Here is a 25,573-nt window from a genome sequence, read left to right on the forward strand (position 1 = left end):
AAAGGGTGCGGATGTTCTTTCTTGTGACTGTTCCTCCCATTTTGTGACTTGAGTAGATGATGTGATAGGAGAATGAGATGAAAAAGGTAAGAAAGAGGTTGAAATAGTGAAATTCTGATAGTTAAAGGAGTCTGCTACTTATATAGGCGAACCTGCAATCTCCATGTCCAAGCTACCTGTCTCCTCTACAGATGTTTTTGGCCATCCTCGTTCAACTCGCAGAACCCAAAATGCCCCCAGGATCCACGACGGATACTATTCGAATCAAATACTGGCTCTACGTTGGCTAAATGCCATAGTTGATGTTTCCCCGCATATTTGACGACGCATCTGGTCACCCGGCTCGGGTGGCTGGAAGCTGAAGCTCTGAGACAGAGAGCTGAGGAAATGTCTCACCGTTGAAATGATTCGACTGGACCGTTCTGACTGCTGCTTCGTTGAGTTCTCTCCAGCACTACTGGTGCAAGTCCTAGCGTGCCGAAAACGGCGTGTCAATTTGAGGATACTAGATGCTAAAGCTTCAGGGTCAACCTTGACTTCTTCCTTCCCAGGTGATAGGTGTTCGGAGATGGCGAGGCTAGATAGTTATCAACAAAATACAATCTCTCTTATATCAATAATCCAAACAGTACCGCGTGCAAGAGCAAATCAATCTGTCCGTTCGTTCGTGACCTAATATCGAAGACCCATCTTAGCTGCGAAACCCCTCCCCTCAAAGAAATGGCGCCGTAGTCATAATATGAACAAATGCAGTTTTCCCTTCCCCAAGCTACAACATCATGACAGGCCGTATCATCATCACTCAACTTTCAAGACCTTCCCACTGACAAATGGTTTCTAAATGAAGTCGGTGAATTACTACAAGGATATCGGATAGGTGTATTGCTCACTACCTTAAATGAAAGAGCGCTACATGACAAGGTTGGCCTCCTAGTACTTTCTCTCACTAATTACCTTCGTATCGTATCCTAATCATACTTTCCCTATTTTCTGCTACAGTGAGCCGTTTATAAGTCGAATAACTAAATTTCAAGTCTTTCACTGAGCACATGATGATTCATATCAAGCCCGAAACCCGCGAGGAGGTATTCCTTACATCCTCAGTTAACGAGAACACATTTTCCGTCGATCGAGTGGTTTCTGGCGTCAAGCGCGCATGATCCGATAAGAGTGACCGAGAAACAGACGTCATGCTTGCGCGCCGTGTAACACCAAGGGGGGTTGTAGAAGTTAAAGGTGACACCCCAGACATTGGCGTGAGTGCTCTATAAGCTGCTCTGGTAGCTAGTTTCATACGCCGCTTCTCTTCCCGCTTTACTTTGTCTACCTCCGAATGAAGTTTGATCACTTGAGCGTTGCTGGCGCCATCTCTTTTGGCTTGTGTTTCGACCTCTAGAATCTGCTCTGCATGTGCCGTTTGATCAATTAGCAATTTACTCTGCCGGATTCAAGACCAGGCTCAAACCTTTGGTAATCAGCTGTCTGATTTGAAGCACGGGCTCCGAGATTTGGTGGCGGGCAAGATCATTGAAAATCCACGTCTCGCCGAGAATAACATCGCAGGGTATATAGCTGGGGTCATGGACCAGGAAATCGTCGGTCTTGCTGAGGGCTTGATTCGTTGAGAGCCATGTGACTGAAACCCTACCAAGCGGCTTAAATGTGAGGGGATCTCTGCCTGCCCCGGTAAGTTCTCCTAGGTCTTCACGGGCTTCGAAAGATATACCAGCTTTTCTTAATACCTCGGAGCTGATCCAATTCCACCGGCTTCCCGTGTCCAACTTTACACGTGCCTGAACGTCTTCTGCAGCCGGAACAGGTATGACGAATGGAAGTGACATGGGGTCGTTCTTGAAAGCTTGCAGGCTTCCTAGTGTGATCTTGAGCACATCACGTATAGCCTCTATGCTTTTCGCTCTCTCTTGGATTGACGAGTCGGGGTTCATCTCATCCCATCTTTCAATTGCCTTTGCAAGTTCTTCTTCCTCATTCGCACCGACCTTGATCCTCTTCTCTATCAATTGTATGGTGTCCCACGCTGCCTTACTCCCCGCCGCTGTTTGACCGGATAGCTCGAAGACAGCATCTAGACGAGCCTCAATCCGACGCAACCTCAAGCTACAAAGCTACGTCAGCTAATATCTGCCGTCTCATGCATCCTAAGTCACTCACGTATGTTCTAAATTGCGAAGCAGTGGTGTCGTAGAGTCGAAGTCGTCCGCAAGCTTCATCAGGCGTTCAGCAGCAATTTTCAAGTCGAAATTGCCCTCTGTAAATGATCCCTTTTCCATCGCCGCCCTTGTCACACGTTCGACCTCAGGATAAACGTCAGAAATCTGGGACCCGATTCTGGATGTAAAACCATGGACAATGTTAGTGGCATGGTCAACGCCAGAATCCGTGAGAAACTGAGACATAAGCATTATGGAGTTCCGCGTTCTTTCCAAAGCCTCCAAATACCGTCTAATCTCTACAGTCCTCTCATAGCCGGTGACGCAGTTCATTGCAGTCTTTAAAAAGCTCGCAAAGCCCAGTAAGCTAGCCACCACGCTGAGTGCGTCTGACATCTCGATGCAAGTTGTGTCGTAATAGTGCCGGCGAGAAACCGTATCAATCAAGGGATGAACAGCGTAAAACCAGTCTCGGTCGCAAATTTTGCTCTTGTAGAACTCATTGATTGTGAAAAAAGGAGTCATCTGTAGGAAAATTGCGCACCCCGCATGGGAGGGTGATTTTCGATTGGATTGATCATCACATGATTCTTGAACCACGAGGCTGCAAGTTTGTGTAACATACATGCAGGATGAGATGCATCTCAATGTCACTTTATTGCGGGGTTGGGTCAGACTTGAAGCCCATCATCATTACCTATCTCCCACAAAGCATCATTCTGGAATATGTATCATGTAGGTAGGCAGGCTTGCGAAATTTCTTGTTAGCTCTCACGAGAATGCCATATTTCGCAAATTTGAGCAGCTGAACATTATGACCCTACTCCGACTTCAGGCTGAGCTTCAGGCCATGGAACAAGAACTCGAAGAGATCCGGCAAGAGGACCGAGAGTCGGGTGATCTAGAACGGAGCTCATATAATTCCAATTTTCGCTCTATGAGAGACAACGCTATAGGTGGAGATTCAGAACAGCTGGAATTGCTGGAGAAAATTGGGCGAACACTCAATGATTATAGTACGCGCGGCAAACTTTTGTTACTTGACTCTCCGCGTTACTGACCTTTGACACTCAACTTTGAGACCAAGCTTTGCGGAATGCTACATTCTTGCACCAAGCCTCTCCGCCCCTTGACATTGACGTCAAAAGTCTTATGCTCTGGCTCGGAAGAGAGAATGTGGGCCAGGGAGACAGATTTCTGAGCCAGGCCGGAATTGAAGGCACTGTATAGGACGAAGAACATCGAGGGGACTTGCTCACTATCGGAGGACCGTCAACAGAGTCAGACAGACTCAGCAGGTTCATCGACGATAGAGCCTTGAGCTTCTATCACTCTACTATCGGATATCGTCGCAAGGTATCTTCTAGTGATTCTGAAAACCGGAATAGCTTGAGCTGACGATGCTTTAGGCCGCGAACAAAGTTGAGGATGCCAAAATCCGGCCTTATGACGGAAGAAAGGTTCAAAGAGCCGGCGATATTGTTGTGGGTGTCTTATCGGCTGCCTTTCCCACAGTCGCGATCCTAGTCCTGTACTTCGTGCAGAACATGATACACCGTATCGGTCTTGTTATTGTCTTTCTATCTTTTCCGTGGTCTTCGCCATGGTGACGGGGGCAAAGAAAGCGGAAGTCTTCGCTGCAACAGCAGCCTTCGCAGCTGTTGAAGTTGTATACATCGGCAGTGTGGCCCCGGGGGATCCGGGGTGTGTTTGTTCCCCGGATCAAGCATAGGGAGGCTGCGCGCAACAGATGTAAGGGCTGAATTTGCGGGGTGGATATCTGTATTCGAGTGCTCAACCATCCAAGGCTTGCGTTCCCATGAAGCCCTCATGTCTCTGGCGGGCACTTTCTTGACAAATAAATCCAATGCTTGCAGTGAAGGAGTGATTCCATGTTTGACACCGGTTGCAAATAATGAGTATATCAAGCCATTTATAGTTATATTGCAAAGCCTTTATATCAAAATATTCTCCTCAACCTCTTCAACCCTTGAACCGTCAACCGCCTTCTTCCTCAGCCGCTCCAAACCTTTGAGCCCTCACCGCACCGCAAATGAAACCCGCTTAAAAGCATCCGCAAACACCTCATCACCATCATCCCCCCTTCCACCGACCCTCCAAGCAATAAACCCATCAGGCCTCACCAACACAGCTCCCTCCCTCCCAACCCCAAACGTTTCCTCAAAGCTCTCGCCAACCCTCTCATCAACCTCCACGACCTCCTCTCCAATGTGAACAAACTCACACCCAGCACCAACAGCAGCAGCAGTCTCCCATCCCCCATCCCTCGAGAGCAAAACCCACCCACGCCCAAACAACGCCAGACTCGAAATCTCCCTCCCATCCCTCTTCCTCACCACCAAGTGAGGCGCCCTCGTCCCAGGCTGCCCCCTCCACTCATCAGGCCTCAACGCATCAGGCAATACCTCCCCCGTTCCCAACTCCACCCCCCTTGACCGATAAATCTGCCCCAGCTCCATAGCAACATCATCAATCACCTCAACCCCTTTCCCTTCCCCTCCCTCCCCATCCTCACCCCGGACATACGCCTTATAATCATCCCTCGCAAAGAGCTGATCATGCCTAACCAGCGCAACAGGCCTTCTCTCCTCATCATACGTCCCCAAAATCCCCTCGTCCGCCAACCCCCCGCGCACGGCAGCAATCTTCCATGCCAAATTATGCGCGTCCGCGAACCCCGTGTTGGCGCCGTACCCGCCCCGGTTAGGCGGCAACGTATGCGCCGCGTCCCCCGCAAGAAATATCCTCCCCGCCGAAAACCTCTCCGCGATCCGCGCGCTCATCTCCCAGAACCCAATCGTCACGAGCTCGATATCCCCGTCCTGGATCTCGTCCTCGCCGAGACCGAGGGCTTTGCGGATGAGGTCCTTTTGTGCGCGGGCGTCCATCTTGCCGCTGTTGCCGTTGCTGACATTGATTGTATCGTCGCCGTCGTTCGTGCCGGTGACGGTCTCCTCGGCGGCATTCCACATCAACGCCCACCTCCCATCATGATAACTCACCAAAAACGCCTCGAACCCGTCCTCGCGCCCCTCGATCGAGAATTGCACGAACCCCCGCTCCAAAAACCTCTCAATCGGCGCACAGCGGAACATGACGCTGCATAAACTCCGCAAATGGCCCACGCCCGTCGTCCCGATCCCCAGACCCTCGCGAAAGACGCTCTTCGCGCCGTCGCAGGCGACGATGTACGACCCATTGACGGTAACTTCCTCCCCTGATTTTCTGTGGACAGCCGTGATGCGTACGCCGTCCGTGGATTGGCTCCAAGAGGTCATCTTCCACCCGAGTCTGAGATCCGCGCCCAACTCGACGGCGCGTTTGCGGAGAATGGGTTCAAGCCTGTCCTGGGCTATCGCCGTGCCCATGATGGGAGCGTAGACTTTACCACCTTTCTGCGGTGGAGGGCCAGCGGGACCAGAACCAGGTCTCTTGGACCCATTCTCGCCCTTTGGACCACCGTTCTCCATCTTGGTATTATTATTCCAGAGCTGCTCATCAGCCCACTCCCCCGCCAGACTCTTCACCTTCACCCGACGAGGCTTTCCGCCAGGTGGACCGGAACCGACTCTTAGCTGATTGGGGGAGATGCCAACAGTCTGCAGGAGTTCCAGCGTGCGCGACGTGTATCCGATGGCGCGCGGATGCGGAGAGCTAGAAGTGTGGCGCTCGAATAGGATGACGGGGACGTCGCGAGCGGAGAGGAAGAGCGCGCTGGCGAGGCCTACTAGGCTGCCGCCTATGATTATTACGGGTGCTTGGTTTTGTGTCGCCATGGTGTACGGTTTTGATGTTGGTGGTTTGCTTGGTTGGTACCGTATGGTTGAAGTGGTGAGACGTGTAAGTCAACAAAGGATTCAAGAAGAAAAAAGAGTGAGCCTTAGGACTGAAGGTGAGATTGGATGAAGAATGATATAGTTCGCACGTCCTTCCAAACATGTCGCAGATGCATGATGAGGCCTTTATACATTTGCAATCCCGTAGTCGTGACGGCGTCGACGGCGGTGGTTTGCAAGCCCCGCGCTTGCCCGGCTCCGGTGGTCCTGGCGTGGCCGGATACGTAGCCACCGCCCCATACCGGTCATCTCGGGTACGAAGGTGGCGTTCGGTCCCGAGTGTCCGTCGCTAGTTTTCACCGTCCGCACGAAAACCACGAAGCAGTCGGGACCGCTAAATTCCCTACGGGCTTTCAGATCCCGCGATTACGGCATGTGTTCTTGTCGGACACATCACAGGGTCAGTGTAATTGCCGAATTTCTTAAATTGTTTGCTCGTTGCATGCCTTGAAGCCTACCGACTTAATTACGCCATAGATTATGTCCTACATCGACCCCATGTTTGCTTACAAAATCATGCCTCCAACGGACCAATGGTGTTTATGTCAAGACCCTTGGCCAACTCCGATTTCGAAGGCATTTTTCCGAGCGACATCAACTCTGCCGACTGCACCATGGCAGGGTCCTTGCCCATGGAGGCCATGGCCACGACGGTCTCGCCATTCGTGTAGTACGCGACAAATGCCGACTCTTCTACGTTGCCCTGGAGCACAACATCGTCCCATCCGCCGACGGTGTTACCACAGTATCTCAACTGTGAGCCCAGTGCGGACCAGAACACGGGGATGAAGTGCGGCGTCTTGACGGCTGAGTTGATAATGTTGTTTGCAACGGAGCGACCGGCGTTCTGAGCGACATTCCAGTGCTCAATGCGAGTGTACCGGCCGTCGCCTCCAGGACCGTGGTAGGGGTATGTCGCAATATCACCAATGGCGTACACGTCCTTGAGGCCAACAATCTCAAAATTCTCGTTGGTCTTGATGGAGCCATCGTCCTCCAATCTGATGACCTTGTTCTCTCTTAGGAACTCCGTAGCGGGGGCGACACCAACACCAAGAATGACCAGGTCGGCCTCGAGTTTGGTGCCATCCTTGAGGTATACCGCGCCGACATTGGCAGAGTCCGTGGCTGACGGCTCTGCCTTGTCAACGCCAGCGTTCATGTGGAACTTGACGCCATTCTTTTCCAGGCTCTTCTGGATGCCCGCGCCAACCTTCTCTCCGAGAACCCTCTCCAGAGGAACCTTTTCCATACCGATGACGGTGACTGTGTTCTCCTTGGCAGTGGCGTTGGCAACCTCCATACCGATGAAGGAGGATCCGACAATGACAATCTTCTTGCCCTTGTCGCCAATGGCCTTGACAATCTTCTGGGTGTCGTGAGCGGTTCTGAGGGTGAAAATGTTGCCTAGTACCTTGAAGCCCTGGAGTGGCAAGTTTCTGGGCGTACCGCCAGTGGCCAGAATTAGCTTGGTGTAGGGGATGCTGTCACCCTTCTTAGTAGTGACCTTGCGATCAGAAAAGTCAACGTCGGTGACCTCGTCGGCGACCCAGTCGACTGAGCCGCTCTTGTACCAGGCCTCATCGCGCCATTGCAGGGCGTTGACGTCGGTGAGAAGAGCTTTGGACAGCTTTGTGCGGTCAATGGGGAAGTATCCTTCAGAGGAGATGATGGTCAAAGGACCGTCGTAGCCGCCGTTGCGCAGACCCTCCACAGCTCCGAGAGCACCGGAACCTCCGCCAACAATGACTACCTTGTCCTGATCAGCACCACCAGCGGCATTGCACTTGAAGTTGGGCTTGCGGCGACCGCCCTTGATGGCGGCCTCTTCTCCAGAAATGTAGACTGCGCCGTCGCGCTCGGTGACTTTGAAGACGGGAAGGGCGTCGAGAGCAGGGGCGTCTTCGACGTCACCAGTTTTGGCATTGAAACAGGCTGCATGTATGTGTCAGTGAGTTGTCATAGAGCCAAAGATGGGGGAAGAGAGGGTAGATACCTCCGTGCCAGGGACATGTCAAGCGACCAGAGGTGGTCAAGACTCCCTTTACGAGTGGTGCGCCAAAGTGGGTGCATTTGGGGCCAACAGCCTGGATACTGCCTCCAGCGTTGACGAGGAGGACCTTTGCGCCCTCGATTCCCTCTACTTCGACCTCCTGCTTGTCTCCCGGCTTGAGAGACAGCGAAGAGACGGACTTGAGCTTGTAGTCGGCCATGGCTCGTACGCTATGCGAAAATTGGTTCTTTTGTGTTGTTTGTCGGAGTAGAGAGGATACTCTTACTTGGTGGCGGAGGAGGGGAAAGAATTTGGTGGTTTGCATGAAGGATGGAGGGGGAGGGGGCAGGAGTAGATGGGCAGGCGAAAGAGAGGGGAAGACGTTACGGTGACCGTCGAGGGGTACTCCGAGTGACAGCTGCTGATGTAAAGTACCGGGACGAGGGGTGGGAGGGGGTCAGATAACAAAGCACACGAGGCCAAGACTACCTAGGTGTTCCTAGACGCAGTCGTAGCAGCTACTCTAGCTACGGAATAGACAGATCTGGATGGCTAATGGAAGGTGAAAGCTTCCGGCGGTGACAAGTAGACTGAGACGTTGCGGTAAGTATTCTGCAGCTGGGGTAAGGTGGGATGAGGCAAGACGTGATGGAAGGCGGTCTGCTGAGAGATGGGGGAAAGACGATGGAGATTCGCGTCTTCAGATTGGTGACATTGACGTTGACTCGTTTGTGACCGGGGATTGGTTGGTAGAGGGGCTCAATAGGCGGCACGGGGGGCAGTATTTCTGTGTTTGTAACGTCGGGCGAGGGAGTTGTGAGGAATTTAGAGCATCATCATTCATGCGCTGTGCGTGAGGGAAGCTCTCAATGGCTGCAGATAAACACCGGATGGTCAGAAAGACGGGTACAGGTGCAAAAAGGTACGAGCAAGTGTTGCTCGATGAAAAAAGGAACGCAACTTTCCTCCCCAAATTTGGACGATTCAATGATGACGCCATGATAGTGAACTCGTTCCTCCACAGGGAAGCATCTCCCGGGATTAGCGGCGGCAACCACCTTCCCCAAGATGAGGTGCTACCATTCCTTCCTTCCAGTGCAATTCCTCAGTTGTACTCCGTACCTTCGCTTCGATGGTGGCAGGTGCTCGAGCTCACTCCTGGTCGTCATTACTCATTACCCACTACGGCCCCACCACATCCCGTCATCCCTGCCAGCTTGCAAATTGTTCTCTCCTCACTGGCTAGAAGCTTCAAGCTCGGATCACCGAGACTCTCCCAAATGAGTCTAGCCTCAAATCTAGCCCTGGGTTCCACAATAATCCCACCAAAGTGCCCCACGATTCGGCCCACCGTCCGAAGACGCCAATCGCCCAAGCTCCCGTCCAAGGGAGCACACGCCGAAGTTCAACACCAATGATTTCTGTTGGATCATCACCAAGTCGAGCAAGCAGACCATCATGACTATTGCATTCATTTTCTCTATTGAGTCCTATGCCCCTTTTATCCAAAAGCCGCATGACAGCTATGACAAGCCACTCCCACTAGACATCGTGGGCACCTCAAACTCCTCATCAATCCACCAACGCCGGTGAAATATCACTTCCAGCCTCAATAATGACTATGCCCAACCGTCGCAGCTGCACGACCCAAGTGCCCCTCGAAGCCCTCCAGCGTATCTGCCGTCTCTGAATCCACCGTCACCGGTGACTCTTCCATGACAACTCCAGGAAAAGGCCCTGTAAAGTCCGCCATGCTTGCGCCCCCAAAGAAACTCACATCCTCTTCGAATTGCATCCCAAACGGCAGCGTACTGTCCATGGCCTCCGCCACCGCAGCCGCAGCCGCTTGCTCTTCTCTCTTCCGCGCCACCTTGTCCACCGTCGCCATGGCCCGTCGGTGTAGCTCCCTGACCACCTCATGCAACTTGCGAAAGTCTTCATTTGCCGATATGCGCAGCATCATATCAAACATCTGAATCGCCTGTTCCGCGAGCTCTTTGTCTGTCGGTATATGCTGGTGCTCTGGGAACACAAACATGTTGGATAGAATAATGATGAGTCCCGAAAAGTGCGCACACGCGTTGGACCAGATGCTGCAGTCTGTCTTGGGCGATTCCACAAACAGATTCATGCAGTCCCGGCTAAGCTCCACGCACTTTGCCCACCCCGTCGGCAATGGTGCGTTCTGCCGGCTATGCGGTTGTCCCACTCCATCCAGGTCTTGTATCGCCGCCCGGCCATACGAACTGATTCTTTGCACCCAGTCCGCGTCGTGCGAGTAGATGCCGTGGACCATGACGGTAATCACAAAGAAGTTGTGATACAGAAGCGAAAGGTGTACCGCCGGGAGCGGCTCGGCGTACTCGAGCAGCGATGCGAGCTGAAACTCCGCAGGCACGTTGCGGCGCCACGTCTCGAGCATCTCCTCCAGCCGCGTCACTCGCAGCTGCGCTTCCGACTTTGCCACCTTGCGCGACCTAGTGCTGTACAGGAGGTCGTACACCTTACCCGCGATATGACTGAGCTCGACCCTCGCCCGGAAGAAGTTGAACTTGCTGCCATTGGACGCAGCCATGACGCCGGCCCCGTCGTCCGGGTCCAGCTCCGGCAGCGGCAGGTCGATATCTGCATCCAGCTGGAACGAAGGTGTTTTTGACCTCAAACTGATGTCCTTGTCCATGCAGTATGTAATCCAAAAGAGCCGTGACCTCTGCCGGGCAACCGCGGCCGGGAAGTACTGCAGGGACTCCTTGTCGTGGAGGTGCAGCCGATGCGCCAGCCGGATAGCCGTCCCGATGAGAACCGAAGCTGGCTTGGGGTCTTTTGTCCCTTGAAAGAGAACGACCATGCCCACGAGGACCTGGATTCCTAACAGATCCTCCTCGCGTGTCACCAAGTCGGACACAACAGACTGCACGTTGCGCATGTGGTGCAGCACCTTCTGATCGTCCACTAGGGCATCCAGATTTCCAGACTGCTTCAACGTGCAGCGGTACCCTAATGCCAAGGCGATGTTAATGGCTGCCCATGCGGCGGACGAGTGATATGAAGATGGCGAATACCAGTCGGAGAGCATTCGCATAAAGGTCGGCTGGTCGAAGAGCGGCATAATGGAGTTGTACCGGTTGAAGAACTCGTCAATAACGGGCATGATTTCCTCCAGCGGCGGCAGTTTTGGTTTCTCCGTCTCGACCACCCACTCGCTCAGGCTTTCGCTACACGAAAAGGCATTGATGAACTCGGTGCTGTCGGTTGAGTGGCCGGCATTGTCCAGGGGCAACTCGATGGTTTCTGTGATCGGTGCGGACTGGACTGGTGCTGGTGCTGGTACTGGTGCCGAGGCCGGAACTTGGCTGGAAAGGCGAATATTCGCATCCAGTGCGCGCTGCAGCTGCTCTTCAATCTTTGCCAGGCGGCTCTCCAACTCCACCACTCTTTTCGGGCTACGAGAAGCATCGTCAGCTGGTGGTTCCCACTAGTTGAGGATTTTAGCATCAACATACTCTCCCGCGGTGGTTTCTTTTGGCCGTTGTTGGCGCTCTTTCGTCGGTACTACTCTGCGGCGGACTGTGGTGGTGCGGCACTCGGACTTATACAGTAGGCAATTTGAGCAGGCCGGCTTGAGCATGTCGCACTTGATCTTCTTGAGGAAGCACAAGTCACAGGCTATGAGCGTATTAGTCACGGTTTGTTGAGAATGGTGGAGTGGCGTATTGTACCCTTGCGGCGTTGTGATGAAGTCTCCATTGTGAAGTCGTCGTTGGGGGTTTGCCGTCTTCAACTCCGCCAGACAAAGTGGAAATCCCAGACAGTCGAGGTGGATGAGTTGGATATTTCAACCATTTGAAGACCCGAGTCGTGGTTCGTCGTCCCAATTAAGGGAGTGAGGCAGGGGTCCCGCGTCTGTTTTGGTGGTGCGCAGGAGTAGCGCAAGGATTGCATCGCTGGGCCAAGATTACAAATCCAGAGCTGACGGATATGCTTTAGTGGCACCCGTCAAGCCACAATCAGCTCGAACTCTTTTGGGTCGTTTGATTCGGCGATCGAATCCTTCTCGGACTCACGAGTAATTGTTGATTAGTTCTTGGATCTTTCTTTTAGTGTCTTTTACAGTCTCACTGCAGGCGTACTTTCTATGCGTTTGACTAAGGCTGTGGGATCGTCCAAGTTGGCCTTGTACTCACCGGGTTTCGGCATGTACTACAGCGACTCACCGAACCTCACCGAAGGACAGCACGAGACTCACTTACACGACACTCGGTGAACAAAGAAATCAGACAAAGTTTCAACCAAGACTATTCCGTGTATAACTCTCGAAATCTAACATCCAAAGTCAATTGACGAGGTTCAAGTAAAAGCAGAATCTAAAAACCAAAAGCAAGTCTAAATCTAGCAACACCAAGATAATGACCGTCTACAGGTCGAAACACCAGACAGCTACGCCTTGGAAGTCTCCCCATAAGGCACAGTCTCGCCAGAAAACTTGACGGCGCCGTAATGCTCCAACTTGTCGCCGTCAGCGACCAAGTCCCCATACCAAGCCTGCATATCCTGCACAAACCTCCCCACCGAACCCTCATCACTGGCGTCAAACGGCTCCTCGCCCCGTCCAACCTGATGAATATGCGCACCCGCCGCCGTCAACCCCATCCCAATATCCTTCTCAATCATCTCAACAGGCTTCACGGCGCCCTGTACCTTCCCGGAAATCAACTCCGACGCAAACCGGAACTCCTGCGCGCCGGGACGCCCCAGCCCGACACCATCAACAACCTCCAACGCCTCCACCATCGCGCCTACAGTCCTCATCCCACCGACGATATACGCCTTCGTCTTGCGCGCCGCAGCATCCTCACCCAGTCCCTTGACAACCGTATCCGCAAACTCCAAGAAAAACCCCTCTCGCTTGCGCGTACTCTCCTTCTCCCAATTCATCCCCATAGCCTCATACGTACCCCCCGAAATCTCCAAAAAGTCAAACCCCAGCCCAGAGAGCAGCGCACTCATCTCCCTCGCCTCATCAGACGTCACCCCGCCCTCCTGAAACTCGACGCTGTTGATCTTGGCAGACAAGATGAACCCAGCCGACGTCCGCTGCTTCACGGCCTTGCCAATCTCGGCAATCAACCGGGTGCGGTTCTCGAGCGTCTGCGGGCCGTACTCGTCGGTGCGGCGGTTCGTCGTGCGCGAGAGGAACTGTGCGATGAGGTAGCCGTGCGCGGCGTGCAGCTGGATGCCGTCGAAGCCTGCTTTTTCGAGGTAAGTTGCCGCGTGGGCGAAGCCGTCGATGAAGCGGGCGATGTCTTGTTTGGTGGCTTCGCGGGGCGGTGCGAATTCCATGCCCATTTTTGGTTCTGTTTTGCGGTTAGTATGAAGCACCAGGTATAAAAAGTGCATCAGGAGTGAAAAGGAGAAGACGAACCCAAGGGAACAGCGGACGCGGAGACGGGGTTCGGCTGGATCTTCTTCTGCACCTGGCGCCCGCCGTGGTTGACCTGTCCGATCATGAGGCTGCCGTCGGCTTTGCCAGCGGCGGCGATAGCTTTGAAGCCCTCGAAGCGGGCGTCGCCTTCGGTGGGGGCGCATTCGGGGGTGATGATCATGTCGCCAGGGGTGCTCACGTGCTCGAAGTCGATTGTGATGTTGCCCGTGGAGATGATGCCAAAGTTGTCTGGTCCTTGGCCCCATCTAGGAATATTGGGTTAGTAAGGTTGGCTCTTCAAGTAAAGACAAAGAGGTGAGATGGGTGGAGGACGCACCGGCGGTAGACTTCGACGAGCTCGGTCGTGGGGATACCGCGCTTCGAGGGCTCTGTAGGGCTCCAAGTTGCGAGGGACTCGGCCATGGCGCTCTTGAGGAGGCGGTTCTTGGCCGTCTTGCCGGAGAAGGGGAAGGTCAGGGGCCGGGCCAGGGGTTCCGGGCTGGCGGGGGAGCTTTCGTAGCGGGTAGGCATGTTTGCGGTTATGTAGGTGACTTGAGGTTTATAGAGGTGTGGTTATTAGTGTAAGGAGACTGTGAAGATGATGTGATGCTGTGATACTGTGATGCTGATGCTAATGATGTTTGACGATTCGAAGAGTCCGAGAAGCTCACTTATAAGGACACCTCGAGTTTCCACGGCACAAAGCCCGTACGGCGCTATGGTATCGACACGAGGCCCGCGGAGTCGAGTGCATTGCCGATGGCGCAATTTGGCAGTATCACGGCGGCTGCCGTGGTCCGGCGCAATAGCGGGGCGCTCCACGGAAGAGTTGTCCGTGGGTCGCCATGCTCCCCGGCGGATACAGTAGCAGATGCTGGGGGACTCCAGCCGCATGCAACTCTACGCAAACTTCACTGCCAGCGGTTTTCTGCGAATTTGACATAAGTATCTCCTAAATCTCCGACTCTTCAGATGCTTAGAGATGAATTGCTTGTCTCTTTTAGACTTCAACAATACCGCTCTGTTCAAACATCATTGATTTCCAACTCGCATCCTTCTTTTCCTAGGTGCTCATGCTGAGGTTCAGGCTTGACTTGAATACTAATCAACAATTCAAGACTTTGTTACATCTTGAACCTTAACATTAGCTAGACAATGCACTAAGGTGCTTATTGCCGCGCGGTTGCACCACGAGACCGAGACCACGGAGGTGCGTGTAAGTGGTCATTTTCTCGGTAAGCCTCGGTCAGTCTCGGTGTGAGATCCGCGGAATTCCGTGGAGCTCTCCAGCCACCGTGGCGGCCATGGCACTCCGTGGAGTTCCACGGAGAAAAACGCCAAGGATCTGGATTAATAATGCTCATTTCCCTCATCTTGACCAAGATCGCTTATCCGGACGTTGATGGTCATACACGCACTAGCTCCGTCAGGACTTGTGGGACCTGTCAGCTTGAAGTGCCGGTATCAAGCTTTAACATGAAGTCGTGATTCTATGGTTATTGATTGACAATCACAACCCACGAGGCGATGCACAGCCGCTATGACACGCCGCTACGAACATGGACAGTCTTCCTGTCAGCACTTGATTTAACCCAAAGGCAAGATGTAATCGAAAAAATAGTAATCAATAAAAGCGACTGCGGTAAGAATCTACTCGTACATGCATTCGCACCTTCACTTGCACCGCAAAACACAAGCCTCTTACAACTCATCCTTGGCCGCATCAGACGGCTTCGTCTTCTCGTCGGCCACCTTTGCCTCCTCAGCAGCCTCAGCCTCCGACGCTCCCTCCTTGGTCTTGAGAACCTGAGCCTTGACGGTGAACTCAATGTCCCTCTTGTCATTGGCAGTATCGGGACGGGTGTGGCTGACGGGCCACGCCACGACGGCGGCATCCTTGGGCACGGCCTGGTAACTGCCCAGATCGGCGAGCGTCGCTGCGATGATGTTAGCCAGTCTCTCTTAATAATGCATTTGTACAAAGGAAAGGGAAGCAATGAGTCCAACTCACCCTCACAATCGCTACCGTCAGCAACAAACAGAGGAAGCACAGGATACAACGCCCCCGGCGCAAAAATAGCAACCCTCCCCCCATCAAGCTCACGATCAACCTCGTCAGCAATCTCAACCCGCTCCGTAACCTTGTCCCCCTCCCCAGCAGGCTTCTCAAACACAGCAAACAGCCCCTTGCCGGTACCGTCAGCCCGCTCCTCCTCCTCAATCCACTCCCGCACGCGCACCGGCACATCAGCGTACTCCATCATGAGAACATTACGATCATACATGTGGCGGTCGAGGCCGGCCCAGCCGCCGGGGTACTCGCGGCCCGAGAAAAAGGTCTTGAGCCCATCACCCCAGGGGAAGAGGCCCGTCGGCGGTTTGTCAAAGAGATCGTGGAGGGTGTACTGCGTCGCGGAAAAGGTCTTTGACGAGGAGCAGGTCGGGGTGTAGGCGTCTGTTGTTGCGGAGGTGAAGGGGTCGCGCCAGGGAAAGTTGTCTGCCATTGTGGTTTTTGCTTGGGGCATGGGGGGTTTGCCGACCTGGAAGGCCGAGGTGGCGGTCGCGAGGAGGGTGGCGGCGAGGGGAAGAGATGTGGACTTCATTGTGGTCGTTGGTTCGTGTGATTTTGCTTAAAGTTGAGGTGGTTTCTCGTGAGGGTGATGCCCCGATGAGTGATGAAGAATGCGATGAGAGACTGACACAGGAACATGAACAAGAAACAGTGTGTATTTGCTTCACTCATCTCTCGATTAACTCTGCCCGGCCCTCCTCATATAAACAGACTTCCATGTGGCCAGATTGACAGCTCCAACGACGTTGTTGTCCTTTGCGGACGCAGCATGCTCCGGATTGCCATATTGAGTCGCAGGTTCCTGATGCCAATGTGGGATTCAATGCGGCCGAGCAACGAGTTCCTCCGTCTGGTCCTCCATCCGTACCTTTACCCCAAGTTTCTTAAGGCAGAGAGGCCCCGGTTCGACTCCACTTTCCCCTCATTGCCGGCTCGACGGGAGCGAGCACCTTAATCCTTGTGCCGCCGTTGCGTCTTTATTTCTGCTCTTCAACTCACGTGTCAACCAGTCTACTTACCTAAGTTCATGCTGAGGTAACAATAACAGGCCATTGGAAGCCCAGCTGGTGCCATCTGGTTGTACTGATCACATCGCGACTTGAGATGAGCTAGCCGATCTCCGAGTGGTGACGTCTGTCTTAGTTCAACGCTCACCCCACCTCAGTCTCGCCATGTTAGGCTCAATAGTCAAACTGAGCGTTGTCTCCCATTCTTGCGTTGATGCAAGAGAGAACCTTGATGACCTTGAACTCGAGATAAAGGCACTCAGTTTCCCGTTCACTTCATCTCATGCAAGACCAAAACCAATCTCATCCAATCTCATCCAATCTCTAACCCTTCAGCCGCTTGTCCTCCACACATGCGATGAACACACGAAATGCTCTTCAAATGAGGTCAGCTTGGCCCTCACCTGGCAGACTTACATCACGCCAGAAAAAGACCCCGCCAATACCCACCCAGACAGGAACCCAGACCTTTTCTCGATTCACTGCCGAGCTTACTCAAGCCTGACAAGCACTCTCACGACCTCACCTGACGTCGTCTATTCTATAACCGACTTCCAGTACCAAACTTCCCACTCTCTAAGGTCCGAACGCGAAGCCGACGAACCATGGAACATGGCGAGTCTCCAGTCGTGAGCAGGGGTGCAACGAGGGGGCAACATCGAATTTTCCCCGAGCAATCGCAAATCTTGCAAATGCCGTCCCGTTTCCAAACCGTCCACAACATCCTCTTTCGGATAAGCATGTCTTTTTTCAGCCTCGTTCCACCCCTTGCCTACTCCTTATTTCATCCTTACAAACGGCCTAGAAAGGGCATACCATGTGGCATGCACATCCGCTTCGAGCCGGATCGCCCCTCTCATTGGCTCTAGGAAACAAAGCTCCGCTGCTCCCATGCCGTGTCTCTCTGGAGACTCTGGGATCCATGACGTCGCGTCTCCGTCGAAAATGACGCTGCCGCGCCGTCATGAACTTGAGTCTTTTGCTCAGCCAGTGTCGCATCGCGCTCATTCGACTGGTTCGTTTGAGGCTTCTGGACCTGGACGGACCGTTGACTGCTTAGCTATGCGATGAACGTGTTCTCTTTGTGATTTCCTATAAGGACCAGTGATCCCAATGACTTGACAAATGAAGTCCAAATAACTCGTAAACTCAAGACCTTGACACTCTTCTCCAAAACCAAGAATTCATATCAGTAATCACACTTGAAAATGGCGTCACAAGCAGCATACGCAGCCGAAAAGGCCATTGGCCACCAAGGCGACGCCATCACTGCCCAAGATGTAACCGAATACAGCGGGGATAAAGGCGATGACAGCGAGCTCATGAAGGCACTCGTCTGGCAAGGCAAGAACAAGGTCGAAGTCGGTGAGTGATGAACAGCCAGTGTTCCCCTTATGGTGATATATCCTAACCCTCCACAGTCACCGTACCAAAGCCCAAGATCCTCGAGGCCACCGATGTCATCCTCAAGGTCACCGGCAGCACGCTCTGCGGCAGCGACCTCCATCTCCTCCACGGTTCCGTCGTCCAGATGAACAAGGGCGACATCCTCGGCCACGAGTTCTGCGGTGTCGTCGACGAAGTCGGATCCGCCGTCACCAAAGCAAAGGTTGGCAAGCGCTACGTTGCCTCGTTCCAAATCGCATGCGGAAGCGTGAGTCCCCCCCCTTTTATAACATGACCCAAATATCATCATGATTTAACACCACGCAGTGCTTCTACTGCAAGCAAAAGCTCTCCTCCCAGTGCGAGCGTACCAACTCCAACACAATGGAGAAATCCATGTACGGCTCCCAAACGGCCGGCATGTTCGGCTACTCCCACTTCACGGGCGGCTTCGCCGGCGGACAGGCAGAGTACGTCCGCGTGCCCCTCGGCGACGTAAACCTCCTCGCCATCCCGGACAACGTCCCGGACGAAAAGGCCCTCTACCTCTCCGACGTCCTCGCCACCTCCTACAACTGCGTCAAAGACACGGCCGTCTACCCAAACGACCAAGTCGCCATCTGGGGCGCGGGCCCCATTGGCCAAATGGCAGGCGCCTTCGCCCTCGACGAGGGCGCCTCCAAGGTCATATTTGTCGATACCGAGCCGCGGCTGTCCTACATCAAGTCCAAGTGGCCCGCCGCGCACGCCGACAAGCTCGCGCTCATCGACTACAAGACGCTCTCGCACGGTGTCACCAACAAGGAGACGGTCGTCTCGCGGCTGAAGGAGCTCTGCGGTGGCCGCGGGCCTGACGCCGCGCTGGAGTGTGCTGCGGGAGAGTACCCCAAGGGCTGGCTTCACACGGTCGAGATTGCGCTCGGCGCCGAGACGGACACGAGCGAGATCGTCAACGAGATGATTGAGGGTGTGCGGAACTTTGGGAGGGCGGGCATCACGGGCGTGTATGTCGGGTACACGAACCACTTCAACATTGGGTCGCTGATGGAGCGCGGGGTGCGGCTTATTGGGAATGGGCAGGCGCCTGTTCATCTCTACTGGGAGGATTTGTTGAAGAAGATCCAGGAGGGCAAGATTGATGTGTACCAGATGCTTTCGCACCGCATCCGTCTTGATGATTTGGATAAGGTGTACTACAAGTTTGAGAAGCATGAGGATGGGATTCAGAAGATTTTTGTTGAGACGAAGTTTTCGTTTCCCAGGGCGGAGGGGTCCCCTGAGTTGACGACGTACTAAGTCTAGAGGGTTTGATGGATGGTTTGAGTTAGAAGTACGAGCGACGTAGTTGTAATGAGACATGATGCATGTTGCACTCTCGTTTGATTTATTAAAGTAGGAAACCAGACTATACTTGGTCTGAGCCGCTGTCGCTAGTCAGTGGTGACACACTCATTGACGATGGCATTCTCATGCAGAAGTCAATGAGATGGGTTGAGCATTGGGTTCAAGTCTTTTAACGGGAAGAGTCAACAGCTCCAACAAATCCTGCTATGCTAGGAATAGGTTTCTTGTTCATGTCAAGCTCGCCATGCTGGGCGCAGGGTCCTTTGGAAGAGGGTGGTAGGGGTGATCTGGACAAAATCAAGACGTCTTGATCGAGGCTAACTACGCCAACCGTCTCGACGCGAACTATCCAACGTCTTACCACTCGATGGATACCGGCGACGATGCACTGCTCGGGCAGCCTCAGCCGCTGAACAAGATTCTCCAAGGTTGGGAGACACACCATGTTGTAGAGACAGTAACGCAATGAGAATCGGCGTAACATCCATCGACTTGTGATTCGTATCACATCACATGGCTTGCTACGTGTATGCATTGTCCAGACTTGACGCAAGTAACCAAAAGCTGCAATGAAACTCATCTATTGTCGTATTCGACACATTCAAAAAGACATAAGAACGGGCTCTCTACCCCTTCAACAGCCTACGTAAACTACCCTCCCCATACCACAACGAAGGTTCAAACCATCAAACCATCGACCGGCCTCGTCGTCAACTCCCACATCTCTCTACTGACCCAATCCACGCAAGTTCCCCTCCTTAATCTCATCAACAGTATCCCTCGACTCAACAGAGACCCTAGAAGCCATTTCCACCTGCTGCTTCCCACTAGACCTCTTGTCTTTCATCTCGCCTCTCGGTGTATACGTCGTCGGGAGAGGGTACTTCGACGTTGAGTACGGGGTCGAGGGAGACGAATTAGGAGCCGAAAAGATGGACTTGACGGCTGTGGTAAACGAAGAAGATGATGAATCGGCCTTTGGTTTGGGTTGCTTGGTGTAGATGCTGGGCATTGGGTATCGTGAAGCCATTGTGTGGGAAGCTGTCAGAGTATGGTTCAAGCTTGTGGTGATGGGATCTGGTTGTATAGATGGGTGGATTTAGTCGATGTGGACGAGGATGTAAGTCCAGAAAGAAATCAGGTTGAGTTGAGCGGCATCACCTCCCCTTTTATACCTCTCTCCCCATCTACACCACTTCCCACTTCACCGATCCCTTGACCCTTCACTTGACTCGTTTTCAACAAACGCAGAGAGATCACCGCTCCCCACGCCGCCAATCATGCACCCAGCTGACCACCATCGCGACATCGACGAAAGCCTTGTCCGTCGCCATCGCCTACTTGGCTGCCTGGGCTTATGATACTAGTACGCAGGGAATATGATTTCCCTCTCTTCACTTTTCTACGCGGTACATTCCACAAGCCAAGAGACCTTTCGCAGTACATCACGCACGACGCCCGAAGCCGAGTACCTTATCAGACGCAGAGAACGGGACGATGCCCGCAACAGGGCTGCACTCTTTCCCATCCCCGCCAATCGTATCAAGTCTGATACCCGGCGATAAGCCGACATTCTGCCTGTCCATCTGAACAAACGCACCATGCGTCACACAAGAAACTCGCAACATGGGTACAAGCTTCAAGATAAGGTAGTCAATCATGTAAAAGACAGCACGGGGGGGGGGGGCTGCGGTTACTGCCCTATTCGGCTGCGAATGCCACACTCTTCGGCAAGCTGGATCCGGCAAAGTTACGGGGGAAGCGGGAGATGGGGCCGGGGCTGGTGGCTGAACTTCGCGTGATTGTCGGATATTTGGGGGGCAGCGAGGAGTCGAAGTGCCGGGCCGGAGGACCAGTCGGGAGCGAGAGGGTCGCGGGACCGTTTGCTGCCGGGTGTGTGCCGTGCAGAGGTAGAGGAGCGTCATCGTGCCGCGATCCGTACTTGGGTATGATGACCAGTGAAGACTTGCGATAGACAGTCACGAGACAAACACTAATCTATCTGCTTTACCAGCGATTGATGGTAATGTGGTTTGCTTACTCCGCCGAGGTACTCACATCGTGACACATTCGCCGAGCGGCTGGATGCTGATGATTAACACCTCTACAGGAGTGCGCCACGGACGTTGAACAGCCCGTCTGACATTCGCAAAGCAGCACTGTAGGAACTTCTAGCACTAGAAAAAAAAAACATCACCGAGCAAACTGTATGGAGCAGATTCAACGTTAACTTTTTGGTGGTATCATGAACTAAATAGAAACAGGTATCTTTCATCGCCCACCCGTCATGACAGACATTAAGCCCTGGCGGGATCATGCATTAACTTCCCCGCCTCGGCATCGCTATGCAACAGCCACCCTCGATCCCCCCTAAACACCAACGGTCTTCTCGTGGTGAGTAATGTCACCATCGCTGTTGGGCACGGCCTTGTCGCCCTCGGCAGCCTGGCGCTCACGGAAGTTGGTGGCGGGTCTCCAGCCGACAGACTTGCTGGCGACGCTGACCTCGGCGTAGAGCTCCTCAACCTCCTCGAGAGTAAGGCCCTTGGTCTCGTAGATGAAGAAGTAGACAAAGGCGATGCAGACGAAGCAGCACGCGAACCAGACGAAGAAGATCTTTGACTGCAGGTTGGCGTAGCCGTCGCCGTAGTTGACGAGGTAGGGGGTGCTGTAAGCGATAGCCCAGTTGAGAAGCCACTGTATTTGTTAAGGTTAGCAATTTGAGCTCAAGTCTAAGGGGATTGAGTCTGGTAACGTACGTTGGTGGCAGTCGACAGAGACAGAGACTTGGCACGGGTCTTGAGGCCGAAAATCTCGCCGTTGACAACCCAGGCGAGCGGGCCCCAGGTGGAGGCGAAGAAGAAAATGTAGATGCAGACAAAGGCGATGGCGGCCTTTTGAGCAGGCAGGTTGTACACGATAATCTTGCCGGCGTCGTCCTGGCCGGTGGTCAAGGTTCCCAGCATGGCGACCAGGAACTGCGAGACGCACATGCCGACGGCACCCCAGAGAAGCAAGGGGCGACGTCCCCAGCGGTCGACGGCCCACATACCAGGAAGAGTCGAGACGACGTTGATGGACGAGGTAATCATGCCAATGACGAAGCCGTTGGAGAAGCCAGAGTTCTGGAAGTACTGCGTTCCGTAGTAGAAGATGAAGTTGATACCAGTCAATTGCTGGAGCGCCTGGAGAGCACAGCCAGTGAACTGGCGCTTGAGCACGGGGGGCTTGAAGCAGTCGAGGTAGCTACCAGTGCCGATAGTGGCCTCGTAGTCGTTGTTGGCCTTGATCTCGGCAATCTCCTCGGCGACATAGGCGTCGTTCTCAGGAAGGCGGCGGATCTTGGCCAAGGCCTTGGTGGCGCGGTCGATGTGGCCCTGCTTGATGAGGAAGCGAGGAGTCTCGGGCAAGAGGAGCATGCCGAAAAAGAGGATGAGGGACCAGGCGAACTGGACAGCGATGGGGATGCGGTAGGATCCGGTGTCCTGGCGGGCGTGGGTAGCGTTGTTGATGATGGCAGCCAGGAGCAGACCGATGGTGATGGCCCATTGGTAGGCACCGACAATGGCACCACGAATCCACTTTGGGGCGGTCTCAGACTGGTAGAGGGGGACTGTAGACATTTAGCTCAAGTTCATCACCAAGGAGAACGATAGTACTGACCCAAGGCAGAGATCAAACCAACACCGAAACCGGCGAAGAAACGTCCGGCCAGGAAGAGGGGAATGGCAGTGGCGACGGTTTGGAGAACAACACCAAGGTTGAAAACCCAGCATGAGGCGACGAGAGCCATGCGACGTCCGATGGTATCAGCGAGGAAAGGGGAGGCCAAGGCACCGAAGAAAGTGCCGGCGGAGAGGATGGAGACGATGGCGGATTCTTGGTCGGGCGAAACGTCCTTGTTGCCGGCGGTGTTCACATAGCCAGTGCTGAAGAGGCGTTGCCAGTAGGACTGGTAAGAAGCATTTAGTTTGGATGTCTCTCACAAAGAGGCTATGGAATCTAGGACACATACCATCTCAAGGATGCCGTTGATAGTACCGGTATCATATCCGAAGAGGAGACCGCCAAAGGCGACGAAGAAGCCAATGGCAATGGCCGGCCAGGCCTTGCCTGGGACACCATCAGGCTTGATACCCATGATGACGGCGGGCTGCGGTATCTGAATTGAGTGAAGTTGGCAATGCGAGAAGAAAAGGTCAAGCCGAGTTGAGCGGAGGGGATGTAGTTGCTCGGACTCTGCGTCTGAGGAAGTGATGGGCAGTGAAGGGCTTGAGCGCGAGGACGGAGAAGAGAGAAAGACGTCCGGGGAAAAGATGGGAGGAAACGAGGAGCATATAAACTCGTCCCCAGAATGCGGTACGACGCGGAGCTCCCACACAACGGGAAACCTTCCCCAAGGTGGGGGAAGAGGTGCCACGGTGCTACCGCATGTTGTTTGTTACCTTGGACTTTTCGTGGGACGCGAGCCATGACAAGGCAACAAGGTTTCTCTGAAAAAGGGGGGGTGTAATTGACACCCGAGTTCAGACAAACCATGTGGAGAGACGTCCAACAGGTCAGGATAGGGCCGATGGACGATCACGAGGTGATGTTGCGATGTGGAGGGAGGGAGAAGGAGAAGCAGATGTGTGGGTTGACAGTGAGCTCGCGGAACCCGGTACCACGGCATCAAGGCACACGAGCAGCAAAGAAGCAAGTATTGGATACTTGGTCAAGTTATGACGATCCCCATGGGCAAGGTGGCAGGGGAGGTAGACCATAAAAAAACCAGAAACAATAAAACAGACTACCTTGGTGTATCCGTAGCCGCAAAGTCGCCAGTTTAGTCCACCAGGTTTCCCATGGGTCCCCCTCATCCCCCAGCAAATGTGAATGAGCCCCAGCAGGGGAATGGCCGGCGCTAGTCAGGTAAGAGGGTGTGAAGGAGAAAGGGAGTGAGGGGTGGGAGACTCTGGGGTAGCTCTGGCTGGTTGCAAGTGTTTCACAGCAATTGGGTTCTTTTCCCAGCGAGAAGAGACATAGGTAGGCACGTAAGTGATAATTAAGAGACGCGGGCTGGCGGCAGATCTCTGCTGTGCGCGTCTAGTTTACGACTTGGCACAGTCCGGCAAGGTAAAGATATCGAGGCTGGATTTGAAGCACGGGAAGGGCACATGAGCAACGCCCCCAACGGTTCGTCGGACAAGGTAGAGCCAGGTCGACACTGATCGGCGCGACCGACTACGGATAGGACGATGTGTTTGTTTCCGCCCAATGGTATGGATAGTTGGTTGTACACTTGTATGGATGCATGATCTGAGCAAAGTTGGTTCGTCGTGTCAAGTAGGCGACAGGTGGTGAAAACTTTTTCTGGGTCGCATCGAGTCAAATCTTGTGCATCTCTCTTGCGTCTTGGGGGCGTGTGGGCATTCCCCGAGTCGTTCACCCAAGAATTTGGCAAAGGTTTTCTGGAGACTGGAGAACTGGAGGACATGGAGAAGATGGAGAAAGGGCGGGGAGTTTGGAGATTGCCAGGGCGTATGGGCAGGGCGTGGGCCGTGGGGCAGCCATTCTTGCTGGAATCGAATCCGCCCACTCTCTTCTGATCATTCTGATGGTTCGATTCATTGTTGGTTTGCGTCTGTTTTTGGGTTCAGCGTGGGCCTAGGGTTGTGTTGCTTATATGGAGCATGCCCAATTAGTTGGCAAGTGCCAAACAGAGTGGACGGTACGTCATGTTCATTCACCTTGTATCGCAACTATTGCTCGAGGCCATGTTCGGCGCTGGTGATGATGCCCCTGAATGGTGGTACTGTATCCGTAGAGACTGCAGCAGAGAAGTACAGACTCGGGGATTTGTGATCGATCGAGGTACATTGCCCGAGGTACACTGAGGAATCGCTCATCAGGTACCTCGTTCTGGAGGCTTGAGGCTTGAAGCATTGAGGTGGGGTTTGAAGGTGGGAATGTGGATGAGAGGAACAAGATGGGAGCGAGAGAATGTGCGGTTTGCGGCTCGCCAGCCAGTGACAGTTTACACTACAGACAGAAAGGCGGGCTGGGGAAACTTGAAAGTGTGTGGAGACCCCACAACGGTCACGCCGCGTCGCCGCCCGAGGCCCTCGCTTAGCGATACGTACTCTTTCTCGATGTGGAGTTAAGGGCTCTGGGCGATCCAATCAGCCAAGCAGATCGCTGAGCTTGGAAGAAATAAGCAACGGCCAAGGAAGTCGTCAACTCGTGGCTTCCTGCCTCCTATGGAGTACCTACTGTGGTATGAAATCTTTCGATTGATGAGATTACATAAGGAGGTAGCTACTCCGTACGCAAGCCGTAAAGT

The 25,573-nt window shown here is 53.7% G+C and overlaps 8 protein-coding genes across 8 annotated transcripts; 1 reads left to right on the forward strand and 7 right to left on the reverse strand.

Annotated features, from left to right (window-relative positions):
- Positions 1 to 855: 855 nt before the first annotated feature.
- Positions 856 to 2,680, reverse strand: BDP55DRAFT_669224 (uncharacterized protein; the record flags this gene model as incomplete). The annotated part of the gene is made up of 3 exons (XM_060575283.1): positions 2,173 to 2,680; positions 1,466 to 2,118; positions 856 to 1,404 (listed from the first exon to the last, which is right to left on the reverse strand). Coding segments are annotated over exons 1-3 (1,390 nt in total), but the record flags the coding sequence as incomplete, so codon positions are not given.
- Positions 2,681 to 4,210: 1,530 nt separating this feature from the next.
- On the reverse strand, positions 4,211 to 5,968 carry BDP55DRAFT_555584 (FAD binding domain-containing protein; the record flags this gene model as incomplete). The annotated part of the gene is made up of 1 exon (XM_060569505.1): positions 4,211 to 5,968. The coding sequence occupies one exon, from the start codon at positions 5,966 to 5,968 to the stop codon at positions 4,211 to 4,213; it is 1,758 nt and encodes a 585-aa protein (XP_060427791.1).
- Positions 5,969 to 6,542: 574 nt separating this feature from the next.
- BDP55DRAFT_730272 (uncharacterized protein) lies at positions 6,543 to 8,241 on the reverse strand (the record flags this gene model as incomplete). The annotated part of the gene is made up of 2 exons (XM_060579669.1): positions 6,543 to 7,963; positions 8,025 to 8,241. 2 exons carry the CDS (start codon positions 8,239 to 8,241, stop codon positions 6,543 to 6,545), a joined length of 1,638 nt encoding a protein of 545 aa, XP_060427792.1.
- Positions 8,242 to 9,622: 1,381 nt separating this feature from the next.
- BDP55DRAFT_199845 (fungal-specific transcription factor domain-containing protein) lies at positions 9,623 to 12,113 on the reverse strand. Its single transcript, XM_060565931.1, has 3 exons — positions 11,741 to 12,113; positions 11,525 to 11,687; positions 9,623 to 11,464 (listed from the first exon to the last, which is right to left on the reverse strand). Exons 1-3 carry the CDS (start codon positions 11,766 to 11,768, stop codon positions 9,631 to 9,633), a joined length of 2,025 nt encoding a protein of 674 aa, XP_060427793.1. The 5' UTR covers positions 11,769 to 12,113; the 3' UTR covers positions 9,623 to 9,630.
- Positions 12,114 to 12,458: 345 nt separating this feature from the next.
- Positions 12,459 to 13,974, reverse strand: BDP55DRAFT_555806 (uncharacterized protein; the record flags this gene model as incomplete). The annotated part of the gene is made up of 3 exons (XM_060569526.1): positions 12,459 to 13,375; positions 13,444 to 13,709; positions 13,781 to 13,974. 3 exons carry the CDS (start codon positions 13,972 to 13,974, stop codon positions 12,459 to 12,461), a joined length of 1,377 nt encoding a protein of 458 aa, XP_060427794.1.
- An 867-nt stretch (positions 13,975 to 14,841) lies between these two features.
- Positions 14,842 to 16,498, reverse strand: BDP55DRAFT_669236 (uncharacterized protein). Its single transcript, XM_060575284.1, has 2 exons — positions 15,455 to 16,498; positions 14,842 to 15,380 (listed from the first exon to the last, which is right to left on the reverse strand). The coding sequence occupies exons 1-2, from the start codon at positions 16,044 to 16,046 to the stop codon at positions 15,145 to 15,147; spliced, it is 828 nt and encodes a 275-aa protein (XP_060427795.1). The 5' UTR covers positions 16,047 to 16,498; the 3' UTR covers positions 14,842 to 15,144.
- Positions 16,499 to 17,729: 1,231 nt separating this feature from the next.
- On the forward strand, positions 17,730 to 19,203 carry BDP55DRAFT_695198 (alcohol dehydrogenase GroES-like domain-containing protein; the record flags this gene model as incomplete). Its single annotated transcript, XM_060577441.1, has 3 exons — positions 17,730 to 17,886; positions 17,943 to 18,175; positions 18,235 to 19,203. 3 exons carry the CDS (start codon positions 17,730 to 17,732, stop codon positions 19,201 to 19,203), a joined length of 1,359 nt encoding a protein of 452 aa, XP_060427796.1.
- Positions 19,204 to 21,621: 2,418 nt separating this feature from the next.
- On the reverse strand, positions 21,622 to 23,392 carry BDP55DRAFT_555668 (general substrate transporter; the record flags this gene model as incomplete). The annotated part of the gene is made up of 4 exons (XM_060569512.1): positions 21,622 to 21,948; positions 22,011 to 22,864; positions 22,915 to 23,203; positions 23,267 to 23,392. 4 exons carry the CDS (start codon positions 23,390 to 23,392, stop codon positions 21,622 to 21,624), a joined length of 1,596 nt encoding a protein of 531 aa, XP_060427797.1.
- Positions 23,393 to 25,573: the final 2,181 nt, after the last annotated feature.

This window comes from Colletotrichum godetiae (assembly GCF_030913485.1).
Source record: "Colletotrichum godetiae strain CBS 193.32 chromosome Unknown BDP55scaffold_29, whole genome shotgun sequence".
In the NCBI taxonomy this organism is placed as follows: Eukaryota; Fungi; Ascomycota; class Sordariomycetes; order Glomerellales; family Glomerellaceae; genus Colletotrichum; species Colletotrichum godetiae.

Bases quoted from the DNA above. Each gene is read 5' to 3' on its own strand.
- BDP55DRAFT_199845 (XM_060565931.1), bottom strand. From the start codon at position 11,768: ATGGAGACTTCATCACAACGCCGCAAGG. The intron at 11,688-11,740 runs GTACAATACGCC...ATACGCTCATAG, and splicing joins TTCATCACAACGCCGCAAGG to CCTGTGACTTGTGCTTCCTC. The intron at 11,465-11,524 runs GTATGTTGATGC...TGCTTCTCGTAG, and splicing joins AAAGAAACCACCGCGGGAGA to CCCGAAAAGAGTGGTGGAGT.
- BDP55DRAFT_669236 (XM_060575284.1), bottom strand. From the start codon at position 16,046: ATGAAGTCCACATCTCTTCCCCTCGCCGCCACCCTCCTCGCGACCGCC. The intron at 15,381-15,454 runs GTGAGTTGGACT...ACATCATCGCAG, and splicing joins TGACGGTAGCGATTGTGAGG to CGACGCTCGCCGATCTGGGC.